The sequence below is a fragment of the Chrysochloris asiatica genome, unplaced genomic scaffold, assembly GCF_000296735.1.
Source record: "Chrysochloris asiatica unplaced genomic scaffold, ChrAsi1.0 scaffold00086, whole genome shotgun sequence".
NCBI lineage: Eukaryota > Metazoa > Chordata > Mammalia > Afrosoricida > Chrysochloridae > Chrysochloris > Chrysochloris asiatica.
The window spans coordinates 11173097-11184564 of NW_006408604.1; the positions used below are offsets into that span (position 1 = coordinate 11173097).

Below are 11468 nucleotides of genomic sequence, written 5' to 3' on the forward strand. Positions count from 1 at the left end.
AACTCACTGAAGAGCTGAACCCTAAATTTGGGATTAAATACAGAGGACTGCTATCCAAGGGCATTGTACTCTTGCATGACAATGAATGTCTACACACCTCTGCCCACACTGTAGACACTCTGCATAAGCTTCCTTTTGAGATGTTAAAGCATCCTCCCTATAGTCTTGATCTTGCTCCATTGGACTTTCGCCTGTTTGGTCCCCTGAAAGCAACACTTCAAGGATGAAGTTTCACCTCTGATGAAAAAGTGAAGACAGTGATGCATGTGTGCTTCACAGCTCGGCCTGAAATGATTTTTTATAAGAGAATATGTACGCTTGTTGACAGACGGACAAAGTATATTGAAATGCAAGAAGATAATGTTGGAAATTTATGTATTTTTCGTTTCTAAAAGTTGATTAAAATAAATTCTACAGCCCGCGTGCAGATAATTTTTGACTCACCTTCATATAACACAAAATTTGTCATTTTAACCATTTTTTAAGTGTACAGTTCTATGGCATTAATTACTTTCACAGTGTTGAGTAATCATCATTACTATCTATTTCCAAAATGTTTCCGCCATCCCAAACAGAAACTTTGTACCCAAAATGCAAAGTTTCTGATTCATTCTGATTTCTGCATCCCTCATTGTAATGTGTCTTATCTGGTGAATTGCTGTAATCCCTATGTCTATGTGTAGCTATGTATCATCCCCACAATCCAACCCTGCTCATTATTTGGAAAACACAAATAACAGCTTGTCTTCTGTAGGGACCACACAAGAACCACTTAAATAAACACTATCACTATGGCTCTTGCTTCAAGCCATTCCTAAGCACAGTGGCCACACAGCTATTTGGAGAAAGGTTGGTCAAACCTGTGGTGTTAAAGGAATGCAACTTTAGAGAAAGTTGTGGGAATTCAGTGGTTCCATATGATAAGCACTAACTGTGAACCACAAGGTTTTGAACCCACAAGCTGCTCCACAGGAGAAAGATGAAGCTTTCTGCTCCCACAAAGACTTAAAGCCTCTGAAACCTGTAAGAGTCTCTATGAATCAGAATTGACTCAACAGCACTTACCAGCAACAAGGGAAAGATATGTATTTCTTTTTTCCCAAGGGATCTTAACCCTGGTGAAGAACCAACTAGGCTAAGCTAAAGGCTGTAGCTGGAGTGGGAAATATTTTAGAGCCCACATCTCTGGTTCTCAAGCTCTCTCCCCAGGCACTTGTGCTTGTCTGTTACAGATGGAGTTCCCGAAGGTCTTCCCCAGCCAGCGGACCTTCCTATCTTCCATCTTCAGCATGCTGTCACTCAGCCACTCCACAACATCCCTGCACAGCAGCTACTGGTTTGTGGACACACCAAAGGTGCCCAAGCCCCTGTGCAGAAAAGATCTGGCAACCAAGTGCTTTGGCATGCCGATGTCCTTGGTTGGGAACAACACCAACACATCAACCCAGGAGATGGTGCAGTACTGCTGGGAGACTAGGGATGATCAGCTCTCCTTCCACCCCTTCCAGAGTGGCATGTGGCTATCCTGTGAGGAAACCATGGAAAACCCAGGTAACTTCCTCCCTGCATCTGCCTGCTTTGTTTCTCCCCCAAGGGATCCAACCCAGATGAAGAAGCACTAGGCTAGCTAAGGACTGGGGGAGGAGTGGGAAGTCTAGCACTCCTCCACACGCACTGGGGCCTAATCTCCAGGCTCAGTATCTCTGTCTTCTGTATAGTGTCCCTTTACCATTGTTGTTGTTGCTATGGGCCGCCAAGTCAGTTCCAACTCATAACATCTCTATAGGGTTTCCAAGGAGCAGCTGGTGGGTTTGAACTGCCAACCTTGCAGCTCAAACAGATCTTGCGGTCCGGTGCATCCCTTTTCAGGTCAAAAGTCCATCTGGTGTTTCATCTCCTGCCTCTTTAGTAGTATACTGCTATCAAGGGAGCTTAAGGATTTCATTTAGACCTTTAAGATAATGAAAATTTATACTTTAGTGAGCCAGAATTGCAGCTTAGAAACAAATCCAAGTTAAGATAAGCATTATTTTAAAAATTATTTATTTATTTATTTTTTAATCTTAGTTCTAACTGAGACCTTATATCAGGAGTGGGGAATCTTTTTTCTGCCAAAATTTATAAAATTATTCACGTGCCATACAAAATCATCCTGCTATATTTGGTCACTTGGAATCCTGGTGTGGCGCTGTGGGCTAATGCATCAGACTGCAAAGTCGTTTGAATTGTAAGGTCGGTGATTCAAGTTCACCAGCTGCTCCTTGGAAACCCTATACAGGATCGCTTTGGGTCGGAATCCACTTGATGGCAATTAACAATAACAACTCAACATATTTGGTCACTTAAATAACTCGCCCCTGGTATAATGACTGGAGTCCTGGTGTGGCATTGTGGGTTAATGGGCTAGACTGCAAAGTCAGTTTGAACCACAAGGTCAGTGGTTCAAACTCACCAGCCGCTCCTTGGAAACCCTATACACAGTTGCCATGAGTCAGAGCCGACTCAACAGCACTTGACAACAACAACATGATGGCTAGAACTGCAGTTGCCATGGCAGGGCAAGACCAAATGATTTTGAGGACCTGGTGTGATGCTATGGGTTAATGTGTCAGACTGCAAAGCCGTTTGAACTGCAAGGTTAGTGGTTCAAGCTCACCAGCCACTCCTCAGAAACCTTTTACGGGGTGATTAAGAATCAGAACCGACTCAACAGAACTTAAAAACAACATATGGCCCATGGGCCGGACTAGGACATTCCTCACCCCTACCTTATATGAGTAACTTCATTTCTACAGGTCTTTTCTCATTGTGAGATTAAAGGATCAGAGTAGATCAACTCTAAATCCCCTTCTGCCCTTCTCATCCCCCCCAAAAAGGTTTCTCTCATTCTAAGTATTATGGTTGCAATTTTAAAGGTAGGGTCCTCAGAGAGGATAACTAGATCATAAAAGGAGGCCCATGAAAGCTGCAGAGAGACCCTTTCAGGTTTTTTGACACCTAGGTGCCTACCAGCAACGCAGGCCTGGTACCTGTATACCAACATAGGTTCCTCGGGTTAGGGGGATGCGACTCCCACCCCTCTTCACACACAGCATCCAGCAGTCACCATGGGGCCTGGAAAGAAGACAGCTGCTGGTATGGAATTTTTGCCATTATGGAATCAATTTCCATAATGGGCTAAGGGAAAAAATTGGAGGGAAGTGATTAGTGGAGCGTGCTCGTCTTCCCCTCCTTCCCTTGGAGTTTGTGGCAAGTATGTAGGTTTGCTACAGAATTTAATTACAAATGTATGTGTGTTTACATTTGTAAAGACACATTGTAAGATAAGCACTAGACAGCTAACCACAGATTCTATAGTTCAAAGCCCACCAGCTGCTCTTCGGAAACTCTATACAGGGTCACCATGAGTCAGAAGTGACTCGATGGCACTTAACAACATTCACATTTGTAAATTATTACTATGCCAATTAGCACTTCTCTAACTCCAGCCCTACAGTCCTGGTGTTGCACTGCAGGATAATGCACTTGACAGCTAGGTCAGTTTGAGCCACAAGGGCGGTGGTTCAAACCCACCAGCCACTCCTCGGGAACCCTCTACAGGGTCTCTATGAGTCAGAACCAACTCGATGGCATTTAGCAACTCCAGCCTTAAAAACAATTTAGAGCTATTTAGTCCAATGGCACAACAGCAAAAAGTTATTAACACTAGAATTGTTAGTTATGGTGTTGGAAGAGAATATTGAAAGTACGGTGGGCTACCAAAAGAACCAACAGATCTGTGTTGGAAGAAGTGTGTTCCTTGGAGGTCAAGATGGCCACACTTCATCGCTCATACTTCAGACATATTGTCAGGAGGGACACTCACTGGAGAAGGATATCATGTTTGGTAAGGTGGAGGGTCAGAGAAAAAGAGGAAGACCCCCAGCGAGATGGATTGGCAAAGTGGCAGCATCAATGGGCTCAAGGGTGGCAACATTGTGAGGTTGGCCCAGGACCGGGCAGTGCTTCATTCTATTGTACATAAGGTCGCTATGAGTCAATACTGTCTCGATGGCACCTAACAACAACAACCATGTACAAGAAATGGGAACATTTCTCTGAGATAAAAAGCTTTTCTCTTCATGACCATTCATGGAGGAAGAAGAAATCAATTTAGATGACTCTTGTCTATGGCATTTACTTATCCATGCATTCTTTAGAGACATTACAATAAGCTAGGCAGGTACTGTGCCAGAGTCAATAGAGCAGCGCCAGGTATGGATGGGGTTGGGGAAGACTTTCATCCCACTTGTCCCAGGAAATACCTCCAGGAAGCTGTACTTGGCATATGTTTCAGGGGAGAAATACCGAAGTTTCTTTGAACTCACACCACCAGCCAAGAGAGTTGAGAAAGGACTACCGGAATTTGCCATGTTGCAAGACCCATGTCACCCCATTCTCCGATTTGGAGGGAAGTGGTTAGTGGAGCGTGCTCGTCTTCCCCTCCTTCCCTTGGAGTTTGTGGCAAGTATGTAGGTTTGCTACAGAATTTAATTGTTATACAGAAATTTACTTGCTATTAATATGGGTCTCTCATGATCTAAACTCTAAGGCAACTCCCGGTTTACGAATTAAGTACCATTCCTTAGTTTGTCTTTCAGTTGAGTTCGTTTGTAAATTGGAACAGTTGGTTCATATCTAACATCATTTAGTCAAATGTTTTTGTCTTAGTATATAGCAAAATATTAAACACTTCCAGATACACTAAAACACCTTTAACAGAATGATACAGTAGTAAAAATAATGTTTTGAAATGCATGTCAGAAAGTAGCATCCATTTACTATTAGAAACTTGGTTTGTAATTACTAAAAACTGGAGTATAACAGGCTTCATGGGACTTTGTTCCTAACTCCAGGTTGTACGTAAACCAGGGACTGCCTTACCGTGGTCTCCTGCTTTTCTTGCTGGTCCCACTGAATGGCACATATTCCTCCTATACCTGACCTCCATTCATCTTCCGGAACACAAAAATGGAGCAGCAGGGATAAAGTTCACAAACAGAAAAGCACCAACAACAGCTCTACTCCTTCACTTTTCCAAGCAACCATGTTGAATAATTTAAGTTATTCCTCCAATAATTTTTTTATAATGGAAGGACGAAGGGGGAAAGGAGGAATGAAAGAAGGAAGTAGAAGTGAAAGCAAAAAAAAAAAATTGTCTCAAAATTAAATAAGGAAAAAGAGACAACAGTTATCTTCCTGCAAGAGTTTATGGAAATTAGGTGATTTCCTTTTTTCAAATTTCCCTAACAGTATTTTCAGTCAATCAAGTTTACTTGATTATATATGGGATGGGTACTGAGCAGACTGGGAAGCTAAGAAATGATATCAAAGAATCCAAAACTAAGTGATGTTCCTAGTTGGTTTCAGTTGTTAACACGGCACAAGCATCATGTGTTCATGGTTGGTTCAGTTATTAACAGTTGAAGTGAGCATTTCTTCTTCCTGTTTTTTCACAGAGACCCTCTGGCTATCATTGGGAGCCCAGATCACCAACATTGGACTTCAATTCACCAGCTTCTGCCTGCTACTAATGGACTCGCTGTTCACTGGGAACCCTGGCTGTGACCTCAAGCTGAGCGCCTTTGCTATTTCCTCTGTATTGTCAAGTGCCTCCCAAGGGGGCAGAGGTGTCTGTCTTCAGCCACTCTCCAAGCACTCAAGTCTCTATCTTGAGGAGAGGAATGAAGATCCCAAGGGCAGTACAAATAACAGAATATGCATTACAGGCATCTTTCATTTTAAATTATCAGATGTGAAATTGTATATTTCATTGTTACATACGTCACAAAATAATTGAGCTCTTAGGATCATTATACTTGCAAGTTTTCTCAAGCTGTTTGGCTTCTTTTTCACATATACACAGCTTTTCAAGGCCACTTTGGTTGGCTAGAGAGATATATACATAAGATCAAGAATAAAGCCAACAATGAGATATGGGTGGGATGAGTAAAAGGGGGCAATGGCCTTTGGTATGAAGCACTGGGGAGCTTGGGGTAACCAATTGCAAAGACATGCATTCATGGAGATACACCACTGATTAGTCTCCCTGATAGTGTGGTGTGGTATATGGATAATGAAGCACACCCAATGGAGCACGGGACTTTGATTCTACTCCCACTGGATGGTGATGGACACCTTTGTCTAAGAGCTCTGCCTTTCTGTTTCCTCTGTAGGTCTTTTGGGGATGGTGGGCCACGTGATATATTCACCAATTTTCCAGGCAACTGCCAACTTGGGTCCAGAGGACTGGAAGCCACATGATTGGAATTATGGCTGGGCCTTCTAGTAAGTATTTAGCTCCTGAACCTTGCTAGTCCTTTCCCAGTCAACTCAACCTTCATTAGATTTTCCCCCTCCACTAGATACTTGTTCTGTGTTTTCCCATCTTCTCTTCATCCCTCAGCTCAGAGGTCTGTCACAGTCAAACAGAGCTGGACTGTCAGGTCATAACCATTATTTCCCCACCTTCTGAAGAGGGGCAGAGAGGGTTCTTTTGTGGTTGGTTTGGTGAGGAAGCTGCCTTGTCTGGTGGTTCTGCTAACACAGCTGTTAACAGTTGCTTCTTCCCAGTAGGCATGCCATGGGGAATGAAACACTTTGTATGAGTTATGGGAAATCTTTATACTTTCTAGTTACACTGGATGACTTGAGACCTTGGAGAACAGGGAAATGGAGAATTAGCCTTGAAATTGGATTTAATTCAATCCTTGTAAATGGCTCACTTTTCTTCTCTAATGAAACACTCTAATTTCTGAATCGCTGAGTCGGAACCGACTTGACAGCACTTAATAAAAACTTCCATTCTTATTCCATAAAACTCTGTTAGAAACAAAACTTTGACCACAGTCATTCCCTAACTCTTAAAGAATGAAGGGGTCAGTTACTTTAGATTTCTCTTCAAAAGCCAGAATCAGCAACCTTGACAAAACAAACACATTCAAGCTAATCTTTCCTATTATTCTAAAGCTTCTCATTTCTCCCCACAGGAATCTGGATATTCTTTTATTCACTGCAAAGTTGCCAATTTATACTTGAATTTCCATTCTAAAGAAAGCAATATATTTTCTTAAAAAAAAAAAAAAAGCAGTATAGAAACTTATATAGGCATTTGGGGGGAGCACAGTGGCTTTATAGGATAAACACTAGGCTGCGAACAAGATAGGCAGTTCAGCCCACCACTCACTCCTTGGGAGAAAGGTGAGGCTTTCTGCTCTGGCAAAGATTTCTAGCCTCAGAAACCCTATACAGGGATGCTATGAGTAAGGACTGACTTGACAACACAGGCATTTTTTCCTTGAATGTCTTTTATAAAATCCTACCCATATCCTCATGTTTAGTATGTGCTGTTTGTTTCTGGAGTTTTGATTGACTTCAGCAGGCATCCCATCATCTTAGGTGTTTTCAGACCCCTAATTTCTCACCTTGGTGTAACAACTCCCGAGCACAAACTACACAACCCCCAGCAGAAGCATCCCATCTGCCAAGCAATCTTCTTAGTAGTTTGTCAGAAGCAACAGATGGGAACACAGTACCAGCATGGGGCCTGGCTTGAGTCATCACTTAGCCTCCTAAAAATCCCTCACTAACCTCACAAAATGTACTGTGTCCTGAGCTTCCCAGAATTATGGGGAGATTTAGGGGTTTGGCTTTCCAAGTGTTTAAGAATGTGTTTGATATAGTTCCCTGGAGTCTTTTTTCTTCTTCTTCTTTCTTGAATTTATCTTATCCAGTTTCTCTTAATCTCAAGCTTCTCTCCCATCAATTATAAACTCCCTCAACCCAAGAGCCACAGTTTTCACAATAGGCACATTCCACTAGTGCAACCTTCAGATCTATAACAAATTTTTCCTGAGTGGTTCTCAGAGGCTCATCTCTGTGGACTCTAAGACTACTAAATTCACAACAAAGGACGGAGAAGCAGGATAGCTCTTCTTGGCGTCTGAGTGAAAGAAATCTTTGGTAGCGTAGTGGTTACAAGTCGGGCCGCTAACCTCAAGGTCGGCAGTTCTAAACTACCAACCGTTCCACGGGAGAAAGATGAGGCTTTCTGCTTCCATAAAAATGTATAGCCTCAGAAACCCTGTACAGGGTCAGCACTGACTCCACAGCACACCACTATGTGTCTTAGGGCAGGGATGGTGGTTATTGCATTAGGCTGTGCCCACTAGATACAATTGAACCGAAGGTCTGAGGAATCTTGGAGACTATTAAAGGGTGAAAAAAAATAGACACACAGACCTGAGTTGGTTAAGAAAGCATGGTATTCCACGACAGACCCATTCAGTGGGAACAAATCTGTCAAACCCCTTTTCTGACTTTAATACTGAATGAGTACTTTTTATTAGAAAACATTCAAAATGTACCCCTTAGGACAGCCCAAATGGAGCTCTGGTTACAAGTCGGGCTGCTAACTTCAAGGTCAGCAGTTCAAAACTACCAGCCGTTCTACAGGGAAACAATGAGGCTTTCTGCTCCCATAAAGATTTATGGCCTCGGAAACCCTGTGCAGGGTTGCTATGGGTCAGATCTGACTCCATAGCACACCACCACCACCACCTGGGCAGACCAGATTACATCTTCTTGAGCTCAGTTCTTTACCTGAAATATAGAGGAAGACAGCGCCCTCAGGCCTCTAGCTCCCTAAAACACACTGGCCTAGTCTACTAAAGGTGAAGTCCTGTTTTGTTTGCACCCCTGTAAACTAAGATCCTGACAGTACACTTTGTGTGTGCATTTGCTCCTAGCACGGCCTGGGTTTCCTTCACCTGCTGCACGGCATCTGCTGTCACCACCTTCAGTACTACGTATACCAGGACAGTGCTGGTGGAGTTCAAGCGCAGGCACCGGACGAGCTTCAAAGAAAACCCGAGTCGCCTCCCACATCACCACCAGTGTTTCCTTCAGCAGCTGCCATCTGCAGCCCACCTCAGGGGGCCTTCGACCGGCTGCCACCACTACCAAAATCAGTCCATCCGCTCCATCTCTGAAGGCGTTGACTTCTACTCAGAGCTACAAAACAAGGGAGTTCAGCACGGGACGGGCCAGGAGAGGAAAGAAGAGGTCTCCGCTGGGTCATCTATAGAGGAAGTGCAGTGTTAGGTGCAAATAAGTGGGTTTGGAATTCAGGCTAAGCCCTACCTTACATGTTTGTTACCAACATGTGCTGAAGCCAAAATCTGTCTCTTGAGTTATGGTTTTGAGAGGCTCAGAATAAGGGTAGCTTTATGTATAAGTCCAGTGGGGTCCCCAGATGCTCCCTTCTCCCGAGCTCTGTCTCATTTCACCCATCCCCATGTTTTCGTTTTCTGTGCTCTCATCACAAATTTAATAGTTTACAGGGACAGAAATGTGTTTTCTGTTTTGAGGCTGGAAGTCTGAAATGAAGGTGTTAGCAAGGTCCTGCTCCCTTGGAAGCTTCTCTAGAAGGATCCTTACTCACCTCTGCTTAGCTTCTGTTGGATCCTAGCCATTCTTGGTGTTTCCTGGCTAGCATCACACTCCAATCTTGGCCTCCATCTTCACATGACTTTATTTCCTTTATCTGTGTGTCCTCTCCTGTTATAAGGACACCAGTCATTGGATTTAGGGCCCACCCTAATCCTTAACTTAATGACATCTGTAAAGACTCTATTTCCAAACTCCAGTGGGCATGAATTTTGGAGGAGACACTACTCAACACCATAACATTTATATCTCATCTTTATTGCCTCTGCATTCAGCATTCTCTTTTCTATTGATTTGTTGGTTATGTCCCAGTTCCTAGGATAACCAATAGAGATTAAAGAAAAAAATGAGTAAAATATAGTCCCTGTTCTTAAGGGCTTAAAATCTCACCATTTGTCTGAGACTTGGAGGAGAAAAGGTGGGCAAATTAACAGTAGTTGGGTTCAGGCTCAACTTTCTAGCAGTGTGCTAGAAGTTTTCTGGAAGTAATCGATCAATGATGAGAGCACGGCTGTAAGCTTTGAGAGCTAGGCAGGACAGATGTCATTGACACTCTCCACTAGTGTCCTGCATCCACATGGTGGGCAACCAATAGTACAGTTTATGAAATATCCTAAAAAACCACTCTGAGAGTGGTGTAACGTGAGAAGGCCCAAGAGTATGCAAGGACTGGCCCACTTCCAAAAATGGCCCAGCTAGGCACTTCTGATGGAGAACCATATTGGAGACTCCCCCAGAAAACAGGGCTAGGGAAGACATTCCTCTCTAGGTCCCCACCTTCTCCCTATCCCTTCTCCATAAAGAGTGCCATCCACCCATTCACCCTTGATGGCTAAGAAGAATGAGAATAGCACACAAGTATGTTCCTATATACAGTATTTAATCTCTAACACTTCACATTTTAGATAGTGCTTCCTGACAATACACCAGCTGACTTTTCCTTAATATGGTCAATAAGGACAGCAGTTCACATTCAAGAGGGTTGGTGTCACCATACCACAACAGATGGGTAAATAAAAACCATTTGGGAGTGGTGAGGATATCGTTTGGAGAAGGGGATAGAGGGGGAAGGTCTTGGTAAGTGAGAGAAAAAGAGAGCGGTTGGGAGAAGAGTAAGACCCCTGTTTGTACAGATCATTACTATTTCTAAATAGTGGCTATATGGGCTTTCCTGACAACCTCATGTTGGGAGCGGGGAAAGAGAGGAGCATTTCTATCTTGGATATGTGGCCACTGGCATGAAGAAGGGCATATTTGATAAGCCAAGCACCCACACTGGTCAGATGAAGCTTCCTCAATCTTTGGTCACCACACACAGCTTCTGTACTGGCTACTAAAAGGGAGGAAAAATCTAGAGCTGACAACTGTCTTCAATGAGAGGAGATTCAAACTTATCACCATCAAAACAATCTGTGATGTTAGTTTGTCAATATACCGTAGAAAATACAGTGACATTGCAGTTTACTTACTTCCTTTTATGTATTTTCTGGGACTCACCCAGCATGAACACAACAGTCTTCTGCCACAAACAATTCCTCTGAACCCGGTTCTCAGTAAACAACTTTGCTTTTTACTCCTGCCTAGAGAGACTGACTTCCCAGAAAGTTTGGATATGGTAGAGAACTAGGTTTGGGCCTCGATGGCTCAAACCAGGCTGAAGACAATAACCGAAATTTTGGATGTCCAGTTGGATATAATTAGTCTTTAGAATTCTACAATAGACTCAAAATCCTAGGAAATTCCTATCCAAGTAGATTCAAACCTTAGAAATGAGCCTGGGATCGGTCATTCCTATACTTTGCTGTAATCTTCTAAATGCTAAAGTCTACAATAAGCCAGATTGACACAAGTACAAGTCTTCCAAAGAGGTGAAACAAAATTTAAAGCAGGGGTGCCCAGAAATTTAGTAAGGTCAATTACAGGCCAGAATGAATCTATTTACCAACCTCCTGCTATATCTTACTTAATATCTAGTGGGCAAT

The 11468-nt window shown here is 43.1% G+C and overlaps 1 protein-coding gene across 1 annotated transcript; it reads left to right on the top strand.

Annotated features, from left to right (window-relative positions):
• Positions 1-1232: 1232 nt before the first annotated feature.
• On the top strand, positions 1233-9141 carry GSG1 (germ cell associated 1). Its single transcript, XM_006866041.1, has 6 exons — positions 1233-1551; positions 4337-4383; positions 5166-5168; positions 5501-5648; positions 6216-6327; positions 8787-9141. The coding sequence occupies exons 1-6, from the start codon at positions 1233-1235 to the stop codon at positions 9139-9141; spliced, it is 984 nt and encodes a 327-aa protein (XP_006866103.1).
• Positions 9142-11468: the final 2327 nt, after the last annotated feature.

Excerpts from the sequence above, each read along its gene's own strand:
- GSG1 (XM_006866041.1), top strand. The coding sequence starts at position 1,233 with ATGGAGTTCCCGAAGGTCTTCCCCAGCCAGCGGACCTTCCTATCTTCC. Across the intron at positions 1,552-4,336 it reads GGAAACCATGGAAAACCCAG|GGGAGAAATACCGAAGTTTC; the intron begins GTAACTTCCTCC and ends CATATGTTTCAG. Across the intron at positions 5,649-6,215 it reads TATTTCCTCTGTATTGTCAA|GTCTTTTGGGGATGGTGGGC; the intron begins GTGCCTCCCAAG and ends TTTCCTCTGTAG.